Genomic DNA, 27,707 nt, shown 5'->3' with positions numbered 1-27,707 from the left:
AATAGATAGGTTATTATAAGTCAGAAAAATAAGACCACTGAAAAGCCCTATCAAACCAGAATATTTTTATAGATACACAAATATACTTAATTGTTTTCAACAATACACATCTTCTTCCTGAAATGCATTGAGAATAGACTCCTCTGTTCCCCAAAAATTGTATCCAAAAGGTAAGAGCAACTAAATTTTGTAATGCTTAGAAAAAAACATTGATGGTCAGCTAGTGACTTCACACATTCTCTCTGAAGAGGGCTGATTATGGATAGAGAAACGTGTTGCATCACCAGCAGAATGAGGCTCAATCTCAAAGGAGGTTACCAGATTGCTGATTTATCTGCCTAGAAAATGGAATCATTTAATCCATCTGGCAAAGCAGGACTTGGAGAATAATATAGCCCTTTCCTGAGACTGCCAAATACCACAAGAAAAGCATTAAACTTCCTTCCCAGTTTAGAAAGGTTTAGAAACGAATGTCCAGACCACATCCCAAGAATAAAAATGTATTTCTAAGTAGTCAGAAAGCTTATGACTATAGAAGGAAAAAGAAATGGTCTTCTTTAGGTAGCACTATTATAATCTGGACAGAGTCAAGAGCTGATCTGCAGACCACCTCACCTACGTAATTGAAAATAGGGATCCACAAATGAAGTAAATGAACCACAATATTGTTTTGTCACTTAACCGTCCCAAAATGAAAGCCACGAAAAAAAAAAAGAAAAAAAAAATGGGGGGGGGAGGGAGGAGGGGGAATCTTCATTATCTGCTTGAAAGTAACTCTCTACGCTGCCAAATAAATGAGCAGTGACCAACCACTAAAAAGTGGTGAGAAACAGTGGGATGCAACTGAAGTGTGCAGTAGAAAAGGCCCGAGAACATGACATGTGAGCACTGGGACCAAATCCAGGTAAGCTACTTCTCAGACTGTAAAAAGTAGGGCTGGTCAGAATTCTTTTTTTTTTAATGTCCCAAAATACTTTTTTCTAAATATGAAGAAAAGCCAGGGTAACTTCCACAGATTAAAAAAAAAAAGAAGTGGGGGGGAGGGGGTTTGGAGATACTGTTTTACCGGGGACTTCACTGAGGAATAAGGGTCTGCAAAGACGGAAGGATTGGCTCCTGGGGATCTCCACTGAGAAGGTTGTGAACAAGATGTTTGCAAATTATTGAAAACAAAATGTGCAAATTCCTTAAGTCTTCAATCAGGTTTTAAAACAACATGATATGCTAGATGCCCTTCAATCTTATTTAAATTTTGCTAGAATGGGGGACAATAACAGCCCAAACTAGAAAAATATCTTTATTAGACCTGAAGTGAGAGTAGAGGAAAAAGGAAAACATTTCTCCATTCTAGGGAATCCAAACCAGCAAATTCATTTCATGTAGCGAGATGAAGGAAGAATCTTGATATATGCCTTGTCAATGTGAAACCCTTGTTGCAAGTAGCTGAAAGGAATGTCTGACAGAAATATTCTGACAAGGATATAGAGAACCATCAGTAAACACCTAGGAGGGCTTTTTCATACCTAAAGGAAGAGTAGACCAAAACGAGGAAGTCTTATGTAAAACAGGATGCATCCTCCAGGGACTCCTCAGAGGAGACTGCCTAATAGCATGACTGATATCAGATTGTTTTTGTTTTGTTTTGTCTAAGCTCTAAAGATAAAAAATACTTAATGTTTTCCCAGAGACCTTGGGGGTTATCCTGCATCACTAGGTAGATTTAATCTCACTTCTCAAAAGACCAAGTATTAAGGGACGGGACCATTATTACTACCTAAAGATATTCAGTATAAAGAACTGCAGAGCTCTAGTTTGCCGGGTGTAGTGCATACTTTTGTGCATGGCATGAGGCAGGAATACCTCATTCAAAGAGCACATTAACCAAGAATACAGAATGAGCCACATACACCCCCTTCAAAGATCAAAAACGAAAAACGCTATCTCATGCCATATAATTCTGCCAACAACATATGGCGGGGGTTCTCTGCAGTTTAGGAGATTAAACTTACTTTTATTTAGGATGAAAACTAGTAATTTTTAAAGTTTTGTTTTAATGCCTGTTTAATATTCACATTTTCACTCTTCCCAAAGGATGACTATTTCAAATTAAGTGAAAAATGTGAAGCTGGGAAGTATTTGAAAATGATATTAAGAAAATGATTGTAGTCTGCCACATGTATAAAGTCTAAAGCACAGAAACCTTCTATGGGAGTGTGTAAAACTTTGAGGGATGGCAAACTCTGCCTAAGGTAATTATTGCTTGAATCCAATATGACTCTAGGAAAACAGATGAACAGACACTTCAATACAATCCCTCATTTTGTGCCTAAAAGAAACAGTGCTTAAAAAATTGGAACCAAATCTAATTGATTTGTTCTGGTATTGGATTTATGTTTAAATGATAATGATTCAAAGATAACTGAATCATTCACAAAATATGCTTGCTACAACTGTGTGTGAAAAGTTGTGCCAAAGCTTAAATTTTTAAATTAATTCAAATCTCAGACTTTCCATTTAAAGTCTTTCTACATTAGTCTCTTATAATTTTCTTTTTATTTTAAACATCTGGTTATTAAGATGCTTTTACAAAAAGCATCCTACAGTACAATAATAGATCTTAGATAACAGCAAGGTTTGGCAATAGAAATATAGGAACAAAACTTAAGATTTCCTGACTAGTTCAGAATTAAAGTAACATGGTGACTGAAAACTGTCATAGTTCCATTGTTGGAGCTATGAAAACCATTTTTCCATATGCACAGAGCATGCATCATCCCCACCGCTTCTACATGCAAAAACACTGTGCAGGGACCATCCCTCAAAAATGATGGAGCATTCTCCATCCTACAAGGCAGGACTTCCTCTGTAATTGCTCCTCCTGGCACCTGGGGGCTACTATGGTACCAGGCCCTAGAACTCAGAGCAGACAGATAATATCTCCTATACACCCCGTAGTTCCACTGGTGGTGCCCAGACAACATGAAGGAGGAAACAGCCTAATGCAACAGGACAATGAGGAGAAGGAGAACAGGAACAAAAGCCTGGAAGCAGATGGATAGGAGCGGGGGGGGGGGGGGGGGGGTGTCAGAGCTAGGAGGCAGATGGATAGGAAAAGAGGACGCTGGAGCAGAAGTGTTGATAACCACTAGATATGCTCCCTTCCAGGATTTAAAATTAAAAAAAGAATTCCAAAGTCTCAACAGTCCACTTTTATCAGCAAATAGCTTTGAAACCCATGGGCAAAGTAAGTGCCTCATCCCTTCTAGTGGTCCACAGACAAAATAGAAGTCTACTACTGCTATCAGTTACTTCATTAGCTCAAATAGTAGAGAAACTGTGCTGTGTTTCTAAAGATCCCAACTCTGTTGATGACCCAAGTGGGTGTTAATATGGGTTTTTCGGGATTTTTTTAAGTTAACTGCATCCAAAAACCTGTATTAAAACATTCAAGATTGTAAAGTCAAGCGCTCAAAGTGCTGAAATGCCAGTGTAATCTTAATTTGACCCTCTTGTGCATCATTCAGTGCACAGGATGGATAGTGCTCAGGGTATAAATCAGCGCTATATAGTGAATGAGACTGTCGTCTGTAGGATCCCTGCTTCATTTGTTGCAGAAGTTGGAAGATGTGCAGTGAATGAAGCAAGGGACTGCAGGAAGAAAAAAAGATGGCCGTACAGTTAAAGCGGTTGAATGCCCGTTGGAGAACTGGATTCTATCCCTGTAGTGCCAGGCACGTCATGTAAACCAATACTGCTGCAGCTAACCACTAACTGTGTTCCTCATTTTCTGGGTGCCCAATCTGAGACACCTGGAGTCAGATTTGCACAAGTGCTGAGTGCTCACAATGGCAACTGAAGTCTACAGGACCTGGGTGTTGAACATAAAGGGCTATCTTGTGACAGAATAACAGGAAAGCCCATGAGGAACTCAGTATTTTACTTAGTGCAGGGTTTAGATGGTGTGTGTTAAATAAGGCTTGTGGGCACAGACTGAATGAGGATCAAACAAAATACTGACAGGTTTCAGAGTAGCAGCCGTGTTAGTCTGTATCCGCAAAAAGAAGAACAGGAGTACTTGTGGCACCTTAGAGACTAACAAATTTATTAGAGCATAAGCTTTCGTGGACTACAGCCCACTTCTTCGGATGCATATAGAATTCTATATGCATCCGAAGAAGTGGGCTGTAGTCCTCGAAAGCTTATGCTCTAATAAACAAAATACTGCATATCCACTTATTCACTGAGCACCATTCATCTTGTGCATTGAATGAGGCAAGAAAGACAGTATGCAATTATGTAAATAAAGACTAGCATAATACATATCAAGAAAGGCCAGACTGAAGGTTAATCTTGTATAATACATGGTTCAGAGCCCTGTAACTGTGTCTTGCAAAGGATCCTTCTTACTCTTCCTGTCCTACCAATTTTCCACAGACAGCTTCAGCTTCTTTGCTTCAAAGTAACTAGAGAGCTCTCCCCTTTGGTGTCAGTCTCATTAATTCCTCTATCCCTACAGGTACTCTTTTTCACCCTCAAAACAGCTTTCCCTAGTGCTCCAGCAAAGGGTTAACTCAAAATTCATAGTTATAAAGTCCCCATATTAATTTATTTGGATTTTTGTAATTATCAGAAATAACTCACGTGTTTTTTACAAGATAATTTTCTACATGGAACTGCAGATATTACAACCCATGTACCACAGCTCAGTTACCTGTTAAGGATTTTAGAATTGTGTGTATGCCTTGAGATGTTTCAAAAATAAAATTTTAAAAACAAAACGGGTAGCTTTAGCTACTTAAAAAACAATGCCTTGTCTATATTCTATAGATAGAACACATTCAAGCAGTTTCCATTGTGGTTTCTAATACTCCTGGGTCTGAAGGTCTTTGTGGAAATCTTTGTGAAAATGATATAATAGTTACCGATGCATAAAAATGTTCAGCTCATTTGGATGCTTGATGCCCCAATGAATTAAAAGCCATTCATGATGTAGCAACTACATGTATGCACATACTGACACTCTGTGGACAGTGGAATTATAACATGATAATTCAGATGCGCCATTAAGCCCTTCATCTTAATTAACTGTAGGTAGGTATGTACATTATTAAAGGTAAACATAGGGAGAATTTATGTCAGAGTAATTGAAGTTATCAAACACAAGGAAAATTCATGGACATTTTCTGTATTTACCAACTTATACTTTCAAAAGAAGACCTTTACTTGTGCATTTATTATTTTATACTTCAGAAACTTCTCAGGCAATGAATTCAGATTATGGGCGAAAAAGCAATATAATAGAGGTTGCACTTATTAAGCAGAAATGATTCCAGAGTGTATTCAGACTCGCATCTGAATCTCTGAGTTACAAAAATAAATTTTGCTATTTATTATTTCTGCTTGTACTCCTATATACTAATACAACTATGGAAGAGGGAGATGGATTCTACTCTGACTCACACATTAAATAATTCTGTTGACAGTGAGTCAGGTCCTATCTTCATTTATATTCAATGGGACTGCACAAGTATAAGCAGAACGGAAACCGGCCTGCAAAGTCTAGTACTGGTGATGATGCAAAAGGCAGAAAACACAACTTGGTTTTTAAATGTCATGTTGAGTTTTGCAGGGCTGACTTATAGTAACATTGTCTTTTTACTTGCAAAATGAGAAAATAATCTGATCTGGAAAGTCACTAACAAGAAGTCTAAAAACCCCACACAATGCCTTTTTTTAGCAGCTTCTCATATTACGGACTCCCTTTAAAGCTATTGCTCCTTTCCCACTTACAGTTTCATTGGAGGTTCAGGCTTCTTTCAATACCCATCCTCCTGTGGTCCCAGAAATCTTAGTGTTTTACAATTTTGTTGTCTCCTCCATTTCAAGTTCCTGAAATCCCTGTACTACCCTTCTAGTTGCTTAAGGAAACCTTGAATTTCCTTAACTTCCATAAATTCACAATTTCTGCCTTAATTAAAAATTGTCTCTCTATACCGCTCAGATTAGGGTGGGAGGTATAATTTTAAAAGAGACTTACATGATGACAGAAAAGCCAGGTTACCTTTTAAAGGGGATTAAAGGCAGGTTCATAGTACACTCAGTCAGTTTGCAACATTACTGTAGGGTTTTTTCTTTCTGCATTGAAGCAGAAATCTTAATTTAGTTGAACCACATTATAAAATTAATTTATCAAGCACTGATAGCCTCACCTGTGCCAGGACTACTTCCTACATTCCAAACCTCTGATCAGCTTTTTAAACAGCTTTCATTTTCTCCTTAAAACCAACTGTCAAAATATTTCTTACCACCCTCAAAATTATATTGGTTTGAGATGCAGGCCATAAATAGTTATATTCTACCCTGGACCAGTTACTTTTAAGGTTTAATATTTTACTACCCAGACTGGCTAAAAGTTGTTGCTAAACATTAATAAAATAATGGATATTCAGAGGGAAAAATCAGCATTATAGCAAACAAGATTTTTTTTATTCTTCCCAAATTTTAGATTATGGAAAAAGATACCATATTTTCCATTTTCAAACGCGTGAACAAGTTATGATTCTAAGGCATACAAAGCTATTTGAGAAAAATCTACAAGAAGAATGAAACAGCAAACACGTAAGAAAAACTGGCAAGAGGCACAAACTAGACAAACAACACTACAGCTGAGGAATTGTGCTCAATCATTGTTTACTTTCATTTTCCTCACTATAACCCATCTGGATTTTTAATGCTAAGAAATAACAAAACACTGTTTATAGTTTCAATTGCTACAAATCCCATGCTTCATGCTATACCTCAATAAACGGGCCAGTAAAAATACCGCAAATTTTTCCAAGCGAGAAAAGAAAAAAGAAACCGCTGAAGTGCCAGATAAATTTACCTGGAACCCATTTAATCTCCATTTCCATATCATTTTCTTCCCGTTTCTTCTCTTTTTCTTGGATACTCTGCAAGAGTTCTCTGTATCTGGCAATTTGTTCTTCATCATCCTTCTGGCTTTTCTTGGGTTTGTCATCTTCTGTTTCCTGGGCTACATCACCACCTAAAAAAAAAAAGACAAACACTAAAGCTATTGTGGAAAATCTCAGGAGATTATGAATGAATAATTGAAGGCAACACAGATAAGATAAGCAAATGATTTCTGGTAGAACAGTCTGGACAATCCTTCTCATCACTATGAATCAATTCCTCGCTTTAAAAGACTATATAAGAAAAACTGAGAGGATACAGGAAAACTGGATGGCAGAAGGAACTAATGATAGGGTGCAGAGTTCTTCACTCCTACTATCGATCACTAGTTTCTGAAACCATCACAACATATTACTAACTATAAAAATCAATACTTAGTAGTGGTAAAGCACTTTGAAAATGTAAAATGCAGTATAAATGCTAACTAAACAATCACCACAATATTCCTGTGAGGCAGATAAATACTAATGCCTACTTTCTTAACTTTTGTTTGTCTCCTCAATTTTAAATGACATGCCCAGAGCTACAGAAGGGAGCCAGAACTGGAAGTCAGGAGTTCCTAGCGTATAGCTCTTTGCTCAATTCACTACATCAGTGACTTCAAGACACTGACAAGTCAGGGAGCCAAAAGCAATGTACCTATTTTACCTGACGTGCATATACAAATAAATACGCAAGAATAGGAAACAAATATATACGTTCTAGAACTTCATAGGTTTAAAGTGAGCCTTTCCCCATATGCAACATACAGCAAGTCAAATGCGCTACCGTGTGATTTGTCACACTTCCCTGGTCACACTCCTCCATGCCACACATTTTGGGACTCTGTGGTGCCATTATTATTTGGCCAGGATGTGGCATTGTGTGCTCAGAGTCTCTCCTTGAAATTTTACATGGCATTGGCTACTAATTTTTAGCAACAGGCTTTCCCCTATCTCAGTTTGCGGACTCTAGTTATCTGAGTGCTGAAATGTATTGTGCAGGAAGTGTTAGTTGTGATTGCTCAATGGGCATAAGTACTGTAATGGTATTGTGGGGGATTATTTTGTACACAGAGTGTACCAAAAGAGTTACAATTCGATTTATGATTTTTAGAAAACCCTGAGATTTTAGACATCCACAACATTTTTAAAACGCTGCAGTTACTTGTGCAGTGACTTTGATAATAATACACCTCTACCCCGATAGAGCGCTGTTCTCGGGAGCCAAAAAATCTTACCACGTTATAGTGAAACCGCATTGTATCGCACTTGCTTTGATCCACCGGAGAGCGCTGCTTTACCACATTATATCCAAATTCGTGTTATATCGGGGTAGAGGTGTATATGGAGATATAGCTATCTCATAGAACTGGAAGGGATCCCAAAAGGTCATTGAGTCCAGCCCCTTGCCTTCACTAGCAGGACCAAGTACTGATTTTGCCCCAGATCCCTAAGTGGCCCCCTCAAGGACTGAACTCACAACCCTGGGTTTAGCAGGCCAATGCTCAAACCACTGAGCTATCCCTCCCCGTTTAAGCTGCACTTCCCTGCAGAGGCAAATCTGATGGGTAGCATGGTCAATATTTGCAGATTAGCATCACTGTCTGCCTGCTATTCAAGTGGAAGGGTTAACACACAGGATAGAGTGCTGCAGCAGCTCTTTACTTTAAGGCTAGAGATCATGAAACTGATGCTGTTGCTCTACTCTTCTACTGTTCACACCAAGAAGTGTTGTTCCCCAGGTTGGGAGGACTGCAGGCAAAGCAGACCCTTAACTTGGCTGCTGTTTTCTTCGTCTAGAAGCAGCTAGAAACTAATCTCTGAGAACCCTGCTAATGGTAAAGGTACATTCACTCTGGAAAGGGGCCAGGAGAGGGGTGTCTGCTTAGGAAGCAAGGGAAATTCTTGTGTGCGCGCCTGGAGCCCTGAATTCGGGGGGGGGGGGGGGGGGAAGGCAAATTCTTACTTGGGGGCATGGAGGATGGACAGCTCTATTGTGTTGAAAGAGAGTGTCCTCATGGTCAAAGAGGCTGCCTTTAAATTTTACATTGGTTACTGATTTTTAGCACTAGGCCTATGTCTGAGAGAATCATTCATGAGTCAATTCTCTTCCAGTACTTGGTTCCGCTGATGAAGGTAAACTTTAGTATCCAAACCAATGTCAAAATCTGAATGCTGAGTGTTTTGGTTTTGTTGATTTTTCAAAGAATGTTACCCAAGAAGGTAAAATTAAACAGTCATGGTAATGGAAGAGACTTTCCACTTTCAAATGGCAAAGAATTGTGTTTTCTTAGCTCAGAGTGCACAATTTCTAAAACAGTCAATGTTCAACATCACTTTCAAACAATCTGTAAGAATCTTCGTTAGCTTAGAGAACAAAAAGAACATTTGACAAAAGCTGTCGGGAGGCCAGAATCAGCTGAATGTGTGCGCAAAGTCTGTTCATAGTTCAAACGGTCTTGCTGCTAGTTTTCAAGTGTCATGCTGTACTGCACAGCATGATAAACCACTTTCTGACTGTGATTAAGGAGACAATGTTTTTTTGTGCCAATAGTTTGTTCAAAGGTTTTAGACCAAAAGTGAAATAGAGAATTGCCTTGCACAGAAAGACAATTAAAGACAAAAGTTCTAACATATGAATCAAAATAAGTAAGCAATTGAAAATTGGACTAAAAAACGGTAGATATATTCTGATTTTGTTTAGATGACAGTACCAATGTAAATTCTTTTGTACGATTGGCCATTAGTGTGTGGAATTGATTCATCTGTTGATATAGGCAGGAACGTCAAAGAAAGATATTTCCAGAGCAGTGGTTCAAGTTGTGAATTCTATCATTTTAAGAGCTCTTAACTAAGCAAGTTAAACATTTAGAAGTAGAGAGTCTCAACATGCAGGACTGCTGATTTATAGCAGTGTCAGATGATTAAATTAAGGCCATATACTTGGAATCATGGAATGTTTGGAAGAAGTCAGTTTATTCTTAGATCAAAAGGGACAAGCTTATTCTGAACTGGCAATAGCAAAGTGACTCGATGCTTTTTGCTGGCCTCACTCAACATGCCCATGAGCCAAATATAAAACTTCAAGATTCGGAATGACAGCAAACATCACGTTTGACATCAAAACTTATTAAAAAAAGCTGGAAACATTCAAGACTTGGATGACGGAAACCTAAAATACTTCCCTTTGTTGAGAAAACATCTGGAAAATTCAGCAACTTTCATGGATATCCTGGGCAACATCATAGAAATTTACCAATCAGATACAATTGAGAAGTCACTGGAAACTTATGCAGGATAGTTTAAGTTCTGACAGATAGAAAAGAAGTTACAATTCAGACCGCCACACAAAAAGTGTTAAGGACTCTACTACACAGATCCTGAGTGGCTAGATTGCGAGGCAGCTCACTGCATTCCAGTAGAATGCTATCTGAAAAACAAAGTTTGTTGACTTCAATTCTCAGCTGGCAAATACTGAGCATGGAAGGACTGAAGAAAAACTCCTGAAAACAGTTTTTGAGAGCTTGGAAAACACTGCCAGATTCTTTTTTTCTTCCTATGAAAAACTAGCTGTAGCTTTGCTGATGACCCATTTGGTTCAACGTACTTGTGTTAACTATCTTCAACAATTAACTGCCAACTCTGACATCAGAACTTAACTATCAGATTATATAGGTAGAACAACACAACACTGTAAAGAAAATACAAGCCTTTAATGAATAGCTGACTGCCAAAATGCAACAGCAGGAATCCCGTGACCGCTAGCTCTTCCCCTCTGGTATGTCATGTGATGAAAATACGACGTTTGCAATTTCTTGGCATGTAATGCACAAAATGTTTGCCATCACAGCACTAGACCTCACGTCCCATCCCTCACAGATACTTGATTGGTGTCCAAAGTGAAATAATTTAATTCGGGCCCTATGAAATCTGCCTTAACGAGAATGCAGACGGAATCAAAATATTAATGCGGAATGCTGCTCCCCCCCGCACTAGGACCGCGGCGGCAGGCGGACAGGATGGGCTGCGTGGGTTAACTAGCGCAGCCCCACTTAAAAGTCAAGTTGCTGCGGATCTGGAGCCTTCTGCTCTGCTGTCCTGCACAGAGTTGGGGGTGGGGGAGGTGAGGGTGGGCTGATGTCACAGTGTCCCCTTCCCCCCGCTGGTGTACCTGCTCTCCGCTGAGCTGCAGTGGGTGGACAGGAAAACACCTGCCTGTGCACCAGCCTCTGGCTCAGGAGTGGTTGCTACTGGCTGAACAAGCGTTCAGGCCGGTGAATGCTCTGCTGAAAGAGACAACATGCTGACACAACACACACACACTCCCCTGTGACACTCTGTACCTCGATCTAGCACCCTGGAACCTCCATATTCACCACTGTCGTCATGATTATGATATGTTTTGTACAAAGTATGCCTTCTGAAGTAGCATTTTAAAAGTCTTGATCTACTGAATATTAATATCCTGCTGAATTGGATGTACTACCTTTGCATGTGAAGTTACAAAGTATTGCTTTCTGTGTTACTGAAACACGTTAGGAGAAGCCCACAGCCAGCCTTTCAGCTGCAACAAAGGAGGGCCAGACGGGCCTTAATGGCCCATTAAGAAAAGAATCCACTATCCCAGAGACTTCTCAGAGAAGGCATATACACCATGGAGGCAGATTAACCCATAACACAGCAAGGATCTTTCTAGCAGCTGGCCTCTCTCCCTCCCTGCCCACACCATCTCAACAGCTGGAAGACTGTCTGGAGATAAAGACTTGGAACCAGAGAGATTGGTCCAATGATGGAAGGGATCCAGTCTGTGTATTGAGGAACTGTAAGCTGTCTAATATCTGTTAATGTTAGAAATTGTTTGATTCAAATCTTGCTTAGTCTGTTAAAGTTAGAATTTAAACTGTGCATTTATTTTTCTCTCTTAGGTACCCCCAACTTAGATCTCTATGCCTGCTATTTATAATCATTTAAAATTTATCTGTCTGTAGTTAATAAATCTGTTTTATTTTTTTATCTAAAACAGTGTGTTTTTGTTTGAAGTGCTTGGGAAATCTCAGCTCAGGTTAACAAGAGCTATCGCATGTCCACTACCCTTTTGTCAGAGTGGTGAACTAAGAAATGAGCTTACACCAGTCAGGCTTCTGACCAGTGCAAGTCAGTAAGGTTCTGGGGTGAAGTCCTGTCCCTCCACAGCCAGAGCCAGGAGCCCCCTTTGCTGGGGAGCTCCCAGCAACACAGGGAAGATTGGAAACAACTCCACAAGTCTCCTACAACTGCAGGAACCTCTGGGGCTGCTGCCCAGTCCCAGAGAGTGTCCTGAAGCAGAGGGAGGCACCCGGAGGTGGGTCTGGTCTCCCCCAGTCTTCCCCCAGAGCAGCTGTGCAGGAGATGGACAAGTCCTGTCCCTCCCCTGCCCAGCAGGAGCTAGGAGCCCTCTTTGCTGAGGCACTCCTAGGAACAAGGAGGCATCGGATTTCACGGGGAAGGGCTTATTTCACCGTCTGTGATGCATTTCACGGCCGGGAAATTGGTAGGGCCCTAAAAATAACATATAAAAGGTCATATCTTGTCATTCTTCTGCATGAAGCTCTACTGAAATGAAAGTTCTCCTGAACTCAGTGACCATTTTGAACATCAAGAGATGGACACATATGTCCCAAAAGTAAGTCTCCTTGGTTCACGGACCCTGTTCATAACTTAAAATACCCTTAATTCAGAAAGAAAAAAAGTAGGGAACAAGAGAATCAATTTTAGATTATCAGATGCAAGGAACTAAGGCGAGCCTTAACAGAAGAGGTTCAGGTCCAAATATATGGTATACCTTTTCAAAAAAGCCTTTGTTAAGAAGGGTTTATAAACCACCAAAATACGAACTCCTAAATACAAGTGCTCACCTCCCTCCTTACAATGGAATAGTGAAAACATTTTTGTTATGGACTGGCTCCACCTTGTCTTGTATTGCATTTAGATTAAAAACTAATAAATGCCTAGTAGTTTAGTCTATAGATTTTTGTCTGAATTTATTATAGGAGTTAGTAGTGAACCTTATATTTAGGCTAACACTTTCCATTTATAAAAATTCCTGCAAACTTTTTTTGTTTTGTTGCAAAGATCTAATGCCTTTACTGTTTGCAGCAAGCCTCAGTAATTTCACAAGGAAACTCAGGTTAGAAAAGTGCCATTCCTTTGTCAGATGTAATTCCATCTAGGTTCAGCTGGTTTATAAACTGGTAAAGTCATTAATTCCCATCACTTGCTTTGCCTCTGGCAGATGTTGGCAGCATGCCAAAGTAACTGAACATGAACATTCTAAAGAGGTGAGCCCACACTACTACTGTCAAAGCAGCAGGAACAACAGCACACCAGACTCTGTACGCCTGGGAACTGCTAGGGCAACCCTAGTAGATATAGTGGTAGGGAGCCAACATAAATAAGCTCCTCTTTAATACAGTTCAGAAATATACATTGTCAAATGACACATTAATCCAATTTTGTTGTATATCATTGTCCAGTTGAATCTAGCAAGTATGGAAGGAAAAAGTGTAAATACATACAAATGTGTGTATAGTTTCTTTTGCAACTGCTCATTTATAAAAAGTTGGGTGTACTGTATTTTAATCTATGACAAAACCCCATTTATAACTTCAGTATTTCTAAAAGTAAAAATAGAATGTAAATGTTACCCTCAAATTTAAAGGGCTAAACAAAGTTTATTGATTCATAAGGATTTTCAAGCTGAAAATAGGCAGAGAAAGGAAATTGTCTGGATTTTATTTTTTAAATATAATTATCAATAACATTAAAATTTGTAGATTAAAAAGAGTTGCATTCACTCTTCAGTGCTACTGATAATCATCATCTATATTTGCGCACATCTGTCATTGGTGACAGAGCACAAAACAAATCCTTTGCCTCCATCATATTAAGCACAAATATTGCAGTAGACTCCATTCCCTGTGCAGATCCCTGCTGTAGTCAATGGGCTCTCCACAGAAGTCCACCCATGCAGAGACTTATGCGTACAATATGGGATTAGGCTCATAACTTCTTTCTATGGTAGTCTGTTTTGATCTATTAATTAGTTTGAAAGAATTAAGCAGGAGGATGAGAGGACAAGAGAATATTTTCTTATCTCTAGTGAGGTATAAAATGACAGAACTAGAATTAACTACACAAATCACATGGTTACGAGAGAACTGGAGTTGACATAACCGCAGCCATTTTACATGCTCAGACACATTAACTAAAAGCGAGACCACCACATAGTCAGGAATAGTTTGGCCTTTACCTAAACAGACAGAACAGCTGCAGTGTTGCTAATAAGGATAGATAAAATGACAGATTCATGAACTTGGACCTGCATGTCTATGACTATGAGATTTGTTTTGTTTTTTTTTAACTTGGAGTTGCTTTGCTGATAAGTAGAATTATGAGTTATTTGCTGATGTTAGGGAAATTGTTAGCCCACTAGGGGTTACTGTGAGTTATGTGCTTTGTTTTGAGCAACCTATAAAAGAGATTAATTACAGTGTGTAATTTGGAGAAGTTCAGAAAGAGATTTCAACCAGTTAAGAGACTGACATCCAACTCCCCAGCAGTAAGGAGGAAGGCTGGCCACTAGAAACCTGCTGCTGACCACCTGATATCATCTCAGAATTTGGGTAACTATATCTGGGGTATTTCAGATGTGTGCTTTAAACTCAATAAAAACAAGGCTTTTTGGGTACCAATCACTTATCAGATGGAGGAGCTGTGTCCCCACTGATTTATGTTTTGAAACCACCTGGAAAACAAAAGACTAGTTACCATAGTTTTGGGTTCAGAAAACTCCGGGTAACAGTGCCTAATTTGGAGTGTCCTTAAAAATATCCAAACTGATCATTGTGGTTCCTGCCCAAAATAGCAATTAAGCGCTAGATTTTAACTCACAGTACAAAGGCTTAGTGACTGGAACAAATTACCTCAAATAAAGAAAAATACAGAAGCAAAATAATGGAGATATTTTGTGCTATGAACCACAACATACCAGGTCACTGAAATGCTTGACATTACAAAACTGTTTTATGACAGTACTGCCAACAGCCATGGGAGACATTTTTACTTTAAAAATTCCATATAAAAGCAGACTAGGATGGGGTAAAAGAAACACTATTTATAAATAAAATACTTTTATAAGTTAAAAAATATAAAATAAAAAAGTGCCTAACATTCTTTCCACCCTATCACACTTTTACATTTCCATTCAAACAGCTGAAATTCATTTTTTCTGTTTGTGCTTAGTGCCACAATAATAATATGGGATACATGACAGGATTCTATCCAACAAGTCAATGAATAAAACATCAGGAACATGTTAAAGAAATAGCAATGTATTTCTTTCCTTTAAAAGCTTATTGTTAAAAACAGAATTAGAAGCAAGATCTTCCCATGTTGAAAATGTACTGGCAAATGTGATGACAGTTCAATTTTTTTCCCCCACTCCAGTAACAGAACTTTTTGAAACTCTAAGATATTGGGTCACTCACTGTGAAGGTCCATTTCCACCATCACCCCCACCATATGCACTACCTCTCATTGCACACCTGGAATCTTTCAAGAAAAATTAGACTATTTGTTAAATAACTAACTTGCCCTTCCCTACTGCTCTGAGACACCTGAGTAAAGTTTCTATAGACAAAGAAAAGAAAGAGTTCTTAGCAATGCGTTTTAAAAATTCATTCGTAAATAAAATGAAGACTAAATGGGCATTATTCTTGGCAAGATATTGCCAAGCAGGGGTTGCTGCCAGATGAATTCCCTAGGCTCTGAGTAAAAGACCTGGAGCAATTCCTTGAAACAAGATGGAAAGATCTCTACTGTATGTTCCTGTAACTCATCTCTGACTATTAGCTTCCTTTAATACAGTGCAAATGTCCCAGATCAGTTTTTAAAACTATTTGAAAGAATTGACCAAAGCTTCAAGATATTTTACATTCCTTCCAATTTACTTTATGGTAAGTAAAGTGGTGGTAAGGTTACATAAAGTTCATATGGAGGGAGAGCAAATTTGGGAATTTAGGAATCTATAAATGACAACATGTTGACTAATATATACCAGAGGATTTACTAAAGTTATATTGCATTTTCCTTACACCCTGAAGAAAGCTGAGAGAACTGAAAACTGATTGAAAGACAGTATCACTACATTATGTCACTAACATGCAGGAGTGCCTAGTAACAAAAACCCAAAATATATAATCACAGCACTTCCATTTCATTAACTTTGAAAATATATTAAAAATACCCCTTCATGTTCAATTGAGCTGGTAATACAAGATAATACTCTCTAAAAGGTTTTGAAGGGGCAAGTACATCCACAATTGTACAGTTTTACAAGGCTAGGTTCCTGAAAGAACTGAAAGACACTGTACATCCAGCTCCTTTTTAAAAATATCAGAAAAAACAGTAACTAACAATAACATCTCTTTTCCTTTAATGAGGATTGAACATAGACTGCAACGAGGCTCGTGAATTCACTGCACACTTGAGAAAAATAATCTTATAATCAGACAGACTAGAAATAGTACAGATCTTGGTAAAGATTTTTCCTGCCTAACAATAACTGCAGCAATCAAATTCTCTGCTGGTGATTCAAACTTTATGGGAAGATAACTGACACTAAAAAGAATTAAAGTTACAAATTTGAATAGTTTGGGGTCATACTTAGTTATGATTTAGTGTACTTAAAATATAAAAAGTCTCATTAAGGAAAATATATGTGGACCTCTCAGTATTCAGGGAAAACTATTTTTTCTATCTAAAAATGTGATTCCAAAAAACAACTTTAGATCTCCACACTGATTCCCACCATGCTACCAGAAACCCTCTTACATGTGCTATAGATATAATTGAAGTATGGACTACAAACTTTTAAATCACTCCTCATCCAAAGCATGTAGCTCTACTTCACCACCTATTAGCCAGAAATCCCCACATCTTCCTCTTATCCTCTATATAAGGACCAGAGAATCCACCCTCCTCAAGTTAATCACACAGCTGTGATCAGGAGACAAACACCTTTCGCCCACCCATCCACTATTCCAAAGCCAAAAAAGTCCAAAAACAATCTGCCCTGCTAACCACCCTAGTCATATTCCTACTCCAAGATAAAGACCTCACTTTCCAAACACAGACCACACATCTACCTTCATTCATTTCACTATACTCAGAGGCTGGAGATTGGGGAGGGGGGGACCCATTCAAACCAGTCTAATAATTAAACTGTTCATCATACAGAAGAGAAGCAGACAGCAAGTCTGTAGAGTGTAATACCAGTAATATAGTTATTATAATATGCAAGTTGTTACAATATGCCTGTTAAATGGATATTAGACAGTTTTTCAGGGGAAGAGAAGGTTGTTTCATGAATACACAATATTTTATACATTAATATTTATTTTAGAGAGGTCATCTGTGTATGTTTGAATATGCATCTATATACTGAACTGTCCATTTCCATACTTGCAAATGCTCAGTCTTGCAGAAGGGAATTGCTTGTTTTGAAAGATTAACTGCAAAGTTCCTTATTATAAATACACAATAGCAATCTTGATTTAAATAACGTTTGTCTATTAATGTCCTTATTTAAAGAATGCAAGGACAGTAGACATTCTAGGAATTAGACAGGGTCCCTAGCTTCCCCTCCTGCATCTCTGATTGAAACCAGAAGTTTGAACTCCGTAAGACACCTGGTTCCCTCGACATATATTATTAATCTGTGGAGTTCACAAGCTTTGCATGATTCTCACCACCCCACGAGCTACAGAACTTTAGAACTTGAAATCCAAATTTCTAGTCTTCCTTATCTTGCACTACCTTGTGGAGCTTTTCCTCAGCATCTCCTTGCCTTGCACAGACTTTATAAAGCACAAATTGGGCCATACAGACTTTAAAGCACAAGTCACTGTACCAAATGATAAGCAGATTTTTGTAGTTGTCTTCACATTGCTATCCTATGCTCTAGTCAACGTAACTATATACTGTTTCAAGTTTACAATCAAACTTTTTTTTTTAAATCCCACAAATGAAAACAAGTTTGATATCTGAATATCATTTAAAAAATGTAATCATCTCCAAGTTATGGACGTTTTAAAAAAATGGATTTCAAGCTTGCCAAAGAAATCCTAAACTGTTCTGAAAGTAATCACAAAAAATACTTTTCCAGTGCAAACTTTTAAAGGGCATGAAATTAAACACTTCTAAGTTAAAACTACCAATATTAGAAAGAAAGCTGCTACTGAGCAACTCCTAAACCATTTGGTTCTGGGAAGGTTCTAGATGGATTGTCAAGACCAGGACCAGATTAACCCACCTAGGCAAACATACACCTCTCCCAGCCTGCTGTGGAGGGGAGGCCTGGGGGGGGGGAAGAAGAGCAAGCCCACCATATATTCAGCCTGCAGTGGTGGCTCTGTCCCAGGGTGCTGGGCCTGGCTCCCCACTCAGGGCACTGAGACCTGGTGCAAGAGGTCATAGCACTGCTCAGCTTTCACCTGGCTGCCCCATCATCATAGGGGGGGGGTCAGGGACAGCTGAGCCAAACTTAAGTGACGCTGTGACCCCGCATGCCTGGTTGCAACACCACACCCCCAGAGTTGGTCCAGCCCAGGGCCTCCCCTCCACATCAGCCAGGATTAGGGTTATGGGGTCAGGGTGGAGTGTGTATATACCCCTAATGGGCAGTCACAAAAAAGGACAAAAACTGCAGCTAGTTGGCCTGGGAACCACAGAGGTAAAGCATAAAAAACCTGAGACTAGAACCCTCATCCTTTAGCTTCATCACCACAATATTCTATCACTGGACTTCAGAGAAAACATCTTTTACAATACAGTATAGGAATCTTCTGCTCTTTCTGAAATTTAACCAGCTAGTGAGTGGAAGACTTCTTACAAAAGTATAGCCAATACATTTCAACAAACAATTGTGTAACAAACGTACAATTGGTAGAATATCTTCTTCAATTACAGTTCATACATGAGTTAGAGGAGTTTTAACTGTATAGAAACAGTTAATTGTGTAGAAAGGAAAAGCTGCTTTTAAGCTCGTGGTATTGAATGAAATGTTAGGTAGAAACAAAATTTCAAGACTACATTTTTAAGACTTATAACTAAAAGCAGTTTGACTAATTCTCCTCAAACATTAGAGAAAAATTCTCTTTAGCCTTCAGTGTAAATGGCAATTGTGGGGCCAAACCAATTTTGTTAGTCAAAGCTATAGGGGTGGGAGGTGTCAAAATAGGCTTTTATAATAGCTCATGACTGTATCCTTAAACATGACCTACAAACAACTTAAAGGGTGGCTTGTGTCTTTGTGTTTCCTTATTAAAAGGAATGTCAAAAGTCTCATCTTCCCTGATTTGCTGGAGGACCTCTTGATATCTCCATATGTTTACTATGAGCTGACACACCACACCCTAATTGAATGATTAAGGATATGGAATATTTAAACAAAGGCTTCCTTTATACTAATGCTCACTAGTCTTTGACCTTAAGCAGGCAGTTCCCCCCCACCCCCCCACAAAAAAAAGTTTGAACAGTACACCTAAAAATATTTCCCCTCTCAAATGTACAGCTTCCATTCCCTTTGCTCTAGTTTTGTCACCATTTCACTAGCTTTCCAGTCACCACAGAAGTTCCAATGGAGAAGAGAGCTCAATGTAAAAAAAAAAAAAAAAAAAAAAAAAAAAAAACACCTTTCAGGACTTCTTACATACCACAAACAAAAAAGGGTACAACTCCATTTTTGGCCCTTTAATAGTCACCTTTAATTTTGAAGGGAATACACTCTCTCCATAATGGCTCCTGACTATTGCAACCTTTACTATGGACAAAATGCTGTCCCTCATAAATCATATTCAAGGAAGAAAGTTTAAATCAGTAAAATAGTTTTTAAAAATATCTGGAGTTTATTACTAACCTACAAAGCGTATGCTCTTGAATTGTTTTGCTCATAACTTAAGCAAACACTGCATAAGAATTACAAGTACCTTGTTGCTCTTCCTCCTCTTCACTAGATGAGGCCAAATAAGCTTGGAAATCCATGTCAAGAAGTTCATCTTTTTTAAAATTTCTGTTTAGCGAAGTTATTCTTTCATGATCTGTCTCTTCCCATGTAATATCTACCTTTAGAAAAAAACATAAAATGTAAAAGGTAAAGCTTAAGTTTTTGCCCAGAGTGCAGTTTGTAATACTTCCTATTACAAGTTTAACAAGAGAAAAAACAAACAAAAACAAAGAAAAAAAATCAAAGGGTATCACTGAAATTTCATTTCAAAAGGGAACTTTTAGGGAACAGTATTTTATGCATTTAAGAACCATTTAAATTTTAACTAAGGAGCTGCTACCAAGCATCTCCATAAAATCAAGTAGCTATAAACAATAATTAATAATTTAATTACAACATATTTTCGTCTAATGTACCCTATGCATATTATTTAGTTTCTTCTAGTGTTCCCTATATACCCAAAATTTCAATGAGTTTTAGCTATCTGGAAAGTCTGAAGAGTCTGCTATTGCAATAATAAGATCATTTGTGATAAAACAGGCAAGAAGTGGTGCTACATTTCTTAAAATACCCAGGTCAGTCCAATTAACATTTTCTTTTAAATAATAAACACTACTCTTCATTTATAACAATGAGGTTGAATCTGTTTGAAGTGTGAAACTCAGTCTTAACTATAGTCATAATCTATACCTCTGTAACATACACATACAATATCTATTTGATGTCTACATCTCTACAATCATGAGTATATGCAGGGATCCTTTCTCCACTATCATCAGTGCCACCAATCCATTATTTACATATCTTATATAAACCAAGAAAAACAAAGCTCAACAAATTACGAAGGGTTACAGAAACACTGTTAAGATACCTTTGATGTTCCCATAGCAGCAGATGTGAAGTACTTTGGTTTATATGCAGCTCCATCCACTTCTGAGGCTATGTCCTTTGGCTCATCATCAAATGTAACATCATCTGGAATAAATCTTAAAGGCAAAGAAGATGTCTTGTTATTCAAACACATATTGTGATGTTTCAAAAGAACAAACAGTTATAGGCTCAGCTTCTCTCTAATTAAATCCTTGCACATTAATACGGAAGAATTTGCTAGGATAAGAAGTGGATAAGCCCAAAGAGAGTAACATACAGGGAAAGGATAAAAAACATAGCGCACAAGTTAATATTTGCAATTTGCACTGTACATTCAATTTCCACATCCTCTGTATTTTATAAAATATTGTGGAAAAGGTAAGAAATTAATTTTTGAAAAGAATTAAATTTAAGAAGTTAAATTGATTACTTAGAATTTTGAATATTTTTAATATGGCCAGTGTAGGCATGGAATGCTTCCAACAAGTATGATTTGTAAGTAAACTATAAATCATTAAAACAGGATAGATTAGAGACCCTAGGATGCTTTTTTTGTTTTGTTTTGGCCAGTAGTAGCTACATATGCAAACAACACTGATTAAAAAATGGAAGTGAACAAGTTAAAAATATCGAGTATGAGTGGGTTTATTAAAATAACCCTAAATATATCACTGGACGTATTTATGTGTTTCCTGAAAGATCAAGACACAGAATATGTACAACAATGTTTAAGGAGACAGAATCTCTCAACTTTGCTTCTTAATTTTCATATTCTGACCACAGCATTTTTGAGATGAGAGGAAAACACCTTTAGAAAAACTAACCTCACTTTTCTAAGCACTATCTGCTCTTTCAGGATAGATCTTCTAGAACAGTTCTGATTATTTTCAATATTGTCACAAATTAGGGAAGAAAAATAAAGCAATTTTGAAGACAAGTGGAAGTCACTATGAAGCTGTGAAAGTCTAAAGGGACATTATCTTAAAAATCAAAAAGTGGTCTGAAAATTGTTTAAATACCATTTTTACAAGATGCTTATATCTAGAGAATATTTTTCCCCTTTCAGTTAGCCAACTTCGTGCATTTGACTGAACTTGGTGTAAAGACAATTTTGTTGTTTCCCATGTTGTGTAGGTCAATGAGAAACATTGTTTAAAAATTGAAAATATGATCGTAAAGTCACAACTATTAACTGTGGGACCTCATGTGTATTTTTAGCGCCTGAAACTATTTAACCTCATTTTAAAAAACTGAGTAGGGTTCAAGTTGATTATGTCCCTTGAAATGCAACTGCCTGACGATGAAAGCTACCCAGTGCACCTCCAAAAACATCTACTTTTCTAATTTAATAAGTTAAGCAGAAGAGAAAGAAAAAGGCTTTGGGGATTCTCAAACAGGTTCCTCTGCTGTAAGACAAGATCTTTCTAGGATGTGAAAGTTTCATTAACAGGAACACAAAAGTATATGTCTAAGTCATTTTCTTTGAAATACAACACCCAGTGTCTATGAGGTAATACACCTTAGCTTTTTCCCCGTCACATACAATTTTAAGCCCTCAACAAAACTGGGATCTAACAGAGATAATTTTTATTGACAATGTCACATCAGAATGCTTTTCTGTGCAAACAAAGGAATAGTCTGGTGACAAAGCAGGACTGTAGTTTAGCTTCCTGCCTTCTTAAAATATGAGGTTTGAAGTGATCAAGTTTGAATCAAAGTCTGAGCACAAAGATGCACAGCCTGAAGACAATAGCAGCTATACATTTGCGATTAATTGAAACAAGTTAACCTCGTGCCTCAGGTGAAGGAAGCAAACATACAACAGTAGCAGTGTGTTTTTCTATTAGTGTCCTACTGCTTTACTTGACTGTAAAAAATGACTGAAAAAGCAGATGTAGTAATATTTGTATCTTGAACCCCTTTTGAAAACAGTCTCTTTAGGGTGGGATTTTTGCTTTTTCTGACAAAGCCAGATATAACCAAAATGCATGTTTTATTTCCAAGGTACTATACAGTTTTGCTAAAAGTTTGATGGAAGTAAACTGCATTATTCTTCTAATTTAAAACTTCCTTTAAATTTTTATTAAAAAACAAAACAAAAACAAAAAAACCCACTATTTGCTGTACCTGAGATCTACAAAAGAACAGCTACTTTCAAATTCCAGTCCATCACACTCCTCATAAATTTTATTGGCTGTTTCAGGAGAATCACATTCTACCACTGCATAGAAGTATTTCAGTCGTTTGAACTGATAATCCCTTAGTTTTTCCCTATAAATCCTACAAAAGAGAAGACAACATCCAAATAACTTTTGTTAAAACAATGAAACAAAGTTGCAACTTCAGAAATACTTTGCAAACTTAACTTCTTAAAACCATATATTACCAACACACGGGCCTGACTTTGCAAAAAGATCAGATCTTATGCTACATAGAGTCCTACCAACTTCTATGGGACTCTGGACAGGTATGCATAATGGTTTAACTGCATGGATGCCATTCCAAGACCGGAGCCAAAATCAGGATATTGTATTGAAGAAACATTTTCCTCAGTGCTCATTAGTTAACATGTGATAGGACTAAGCCTCTTCTTGATAACGTAGGTACATATTTTGGCAGCAAAAAAAGTCTTTCCTTGTGCTTTCTTGAGAATCAAGTTTTAGAGAAGTATGCTGTGCATTAACTACTCCAATTTTCTCTTCTGTTTACCATTGTGACAACTCCTAAGAGCATTAAATATGAGTTTAAAGTTGCTAATCTGGGAAAATTCTCCAGTTCATAAATAAGTGCACTTTCTGCATTTTCAATTTAATTGTATCCCATTTCTGTAACTCAGTCATTATGATTTTACTCTTCAGTATGGGATATCACCATCTAGTGGTGAAAAGTAAACTCACACAGTCCCACTACATTTTCCAGTGTCTTTTACTCAAAATGAGCTATTTGCATAAACGAATCTCTATCTACAGATATAGACATGCACAATGTATGAAAAAACATTTTTAAAATAATTAAGATTTTATGGTATTATTTGCAAAAACCATCTTCACCACACAAACTTCTTAGCTATTTGCTAAGTGGCTAGAAAAACATTGCACTTGATTAAATACTAAGGTATCACTCTGTGAGATGCTGAATGTTTTCTGTTAGGTGCTAAGTCCTCAAGGCGGAAACATGTCAAAACAGTCTTTGATCAGTTCCTACTTTGATCTAGCATGTAAAGGTTAAAAGGTAGATTTAAGTTTTAGCAAGTTAAACTCAAATGCTGCAAGCTGACCCATGCAGATGAACCTCTGCACCCATGTGTATTCCCATGGCCTGCATGGAACAATTTACACAACTGGGGCCTTAAGTTTTATGTCACAACAAATGTATTCAATTATATGATGTGAATATGAGTCAGATTCAATAAAAACACCATTTGAAAAACTAGAAAGGTGGAGAAGCATTAAAAAAGGGTACTTAATACCAATCTTTCTCTGTGGCATCCGCTGGAAGACTTAATAGTTCTACGGGTCCTTGCAGCTCCTCCTCTTTCAATCTCTGCTTTCCAAACTCTGAAGGATAAATCTACAAATATACCAAACAAATAAAGGTTATAAGCCAATTGCACAGGTGCAGTGTACAGCATCCAAAAGAAAAAAAATCTAACAAGCCAGGAGTTCTGAGCATCACTTTTTTTTTTTCAGTAAGAAAACAACATAAAAAGATCCAATCCTGAAAACACTTACACAGGTGCTTAAAAATTAAGCATACAAGTAGTTTCAGTGACTTCAATATGACTATATGTAGGAAAAAAAGGTAAGCAACCGTATAAGTGTGTTCAAATTAAATTGATGTACAAATACATAAAAACAATATTAACTTGCGATTATAGAATTAATGTTCAGCGCTGAAATAATTAAAGTGACACAATCAATTTGGAATCAATTGCCAAAAAAGAAAAACGAACAATGAAACACTTTAATTACTATACTTGAGCTCAATTTCCCTGCCACTTTTTGCAGTTATACTGTCTAAGGCCCTGATCCTGAGAGCTGATCCATTCAGGCAAAACTTTATACTCTCCCACAGAACCTTACACAGAAATTGCTTGGACTCCACTCAGGTTCAGGGGTCTAACTATGCAGCTCAGGTTGTAGGATTGGAGTCATATTTGTTTTACACTTTTTTTTTTCCAATGTGTTAAAGACTCATACAAAAAAGGGGAAACTGACTAAACAATAGAAGCAGTGGAACAAAATACAAAGTAACCAAGCTAAAAAAATTAGAAAGACACTTCTCTATAATCCATCATTTACAGTACTCAGTGGGAACAAAAAGACAGACAGAAGAGTGCTTAGATTATGGGACATTTATATGAGAGAGCATCAAGTGCCCAATTAATTTATCTCATTCAATTTATTATGTAAAGAATAGTAGAACTTTGCCAATTCTTTTGGTAGCAAACAAATGCATTTGGCAGGGAGAGTGTAAAAATCCTTGAACAAAGAGCACAAACAACCCTCACACTATCACAAAACCAAACAAAATACAGAAGACCAAAGCTGCTCAGACCACCTAACTTTCAGCACTCAAAACCCAACCTCTTATTATACATATTTCTACTCTTGTATGTAGAGAAATACTCCCCAAGAGGAATTCATGTAATGGATTTTATGTAGTAAATGCTCAGATGAAAGCAATCTTTAAACACTGTAGCTATTTCACTCACACATCTTTGTAACATCAATTTCTGGTCCAGGTTAACTTAATAGATTTCATGGTTATGAAAAAATACCTTTACGCAATGACTAGTCAATGCAATGTTACATGAGTAATTGTGTTTTGAAAAAATGGAATCAATTCAATTGTAATTGAAAGTTTGGGACAAAGAACATTTATTTTTAGCAGTAGCTTGAGTGCCAGAGACATTATTCCTATGTATCAGAAAACAATACACTATTTCACCGTAAAAAGCCTGAACAGAGTTACTGGGTTAGTTATAAATACTGGTGATGTTGCTGAAATACTGTTTCCCTCATAAGAAATCTATAACTAGAATTGGGAGAAAAATTTGCACATCCACCCTGGCTGTGCATTTTCAGGTGAACTAGGTTTGTAGCTTACTTAAAATGCGAAGTTAGAGCTACAGTGCATATATATATATATATATATATATATATATATATATATACACACACACACACATATATATATATACACACACACACACACACACACACACACACACACAGTTTTTGTAGTATAAATTACTCATTTAGTGACAATATAGCTCTGTTTCTGTATATTACATACAAAACTACATTAAAAGGTTGCAAAGTCAAGCACTCAAAAGTTAGGAAATGCCAAAATTAAGGTTGCCTGTGTATATGCATTGGGATTGTCTAATTATACAATCACATTCCCCGCCCCCACAGAACCTACACTTTGTTCTTTTTAACAAGGGCAAAACATTTTTGCCTAGCCTCATTCTCAGAAATGGCCAAACCATTTTGGCTGAAATTTTCCAAAAAAAGTCAGCCTGAGGCAGACACCCGGCATAAAAAATTTCAACTCAAATGGATTAAGTTTGGCAAAGTTACAGGTACTGTAACTGAAAACAGGGTCTTATAACGGGAAACATTAGGCAGCCAAGATTTTAGATGGTGCTACCAGCCTCACCTATAACACAGGATAGAATTTTAGAGAATCTACTGTATGAACTAAGGGAAATTAAGCATTTAAACTTTATGCTGCTTTTGCACATAGGACTTGATTCTACTCCTGTTAGCGTCAATGGAAGTGTTGCCATTAAATTCAATGGGAACAGGACTGAGACCAATGTCACATACACAAATTAAGCTGTGTCAGTATATCATCCCCACAAGAACACCCATCAATGGAAGGGAGAGTGTGGAGCTATAGCCTACATTTATTTTATAAAGGATCAATACAAATCAATTGAATAGAGGGAGGGGAAAGGAAGTCAGCAGGAGGAATGGGGAAGAAAAGCAACTTGCTGGAATCAAAATACGCTTTTATCTTTATTTTCAAATAGCTCTTACCTTTACAGAAAATATAACACCCCCTTTGGGTATGAAAGAATTAAGCAAAGCCAGTAGGTCTTTAGCCTTCAGCCTATCCCAGTCCATGTTGCAAACTGCCAATCTACTTGTTATCTACATTGAAGAAGAAGGCAAAAATATATTAATTGTAATAAGATTTTTGGGTGCTGATTGCTGAGAGGAAACAGCTTATTTTCCAGTTACTATCCTTTGATGAAGTCACACTGTGTTGAACTTCAGAGAACATCATGAGAATGACATCTCCCACAACACTTGATATCACTGATGCTTCCATGGTTCTTAAGCAGTGACTACAGGGCAAACAGAAGTGTTCAATAAACAGGCTTTACTATTTTTCAAACATAAAATGTGCTCTATAGATCCCTTCCTGACAAGAGTTGACAGCAACAGGTCCCCCTGAAGTAATGTTGGAAAAAAGGTTAACTGCTAGTGCAGAAGGGACAACATTATTTTCAGCACCATTACAGAAAGTATGACTGAGTTTGATCAGCCGCAGAGGCACCAGGGATGTCTGTCTGCATTTGATGATAGACAACATTACAAAACAAATTTGAAAGGTTGCCTTTGGAACAATAACTTTTTAAAAAATAAAACCTTAAAATCTGATAAATGGCCTAGAACAGTGGCTCTCAACCTTTCCAGACTACTATACCCCTTTCAGGAGTCTGATTTGTCTCACGTAACCCCAAATTACACCTCTCTCAAAAACTACTTGCTTACACAATCAGACATAAAAATACAACAGTGTCACAGCAAACTGTTATTGAAAAATTA

At 37.5% G+C, this 27,707-nt stretch overlaps 1 protein-coding gene across 2 annotated transcripts in view; it reads right to left on the bottom strand.

The window, feature by feature from the left end:
- Positions 1-27,707, bottom strand: part of ESF1 (ESF1 nucleolar pre-rRNA processing protein homolog) — a 63,434-nt gene that overhangs the window by 27,581 nt on the left and 8,146 nt on the right. For both annotated transcript variants that reach the window (XM_008173612.4, XM_008173614.3), the window contains 6 exons: positions 26,913-27,026; positions 24,335-24,435; positions 22,993-23,145; positions 20,867-20,981; positions 19,979-20,114; positions 6,884-7,045 (listed from right to left, as the gene is read on the bottom strand). In XM_008173612.4, the coding sequence (XP_008171834.2) occupies positions 6,884-7,045; positions 19,979-20,114; positions 20,867-20,981; positions 22,993-23,145; positions 24,335-24,435; positions 26,913-27,026 (781 nt within the window). The remainder of the gene's footprint in view (positions 1-6,883; positions 7,046-19,978; positions 20,115-20,866; positions 20,982-22,992; positions 23,146-24,334; positions 24,436-26,912; positions 27,027-27,707) is intronic.

This window comes from Chrysemys picta, chromosome 3 (assembly GCF_011386835.1).
Source record: "Chrysemys picta bellii isolate R12L10 chromosome 3, ASM1138683v2, whole genome shotgun sequence".
Classification (NCBI taxonomy): Eukaryota; Metazoa; Chordata; order Testudines; family Emydidae; genus Chrysemys; species Chrysemys picta.
The sequence above is the reverse complement of the archived record's forward strand: the minus strand, read 5'-3'. Positions and strand labels throughout refer to the sequence as shown.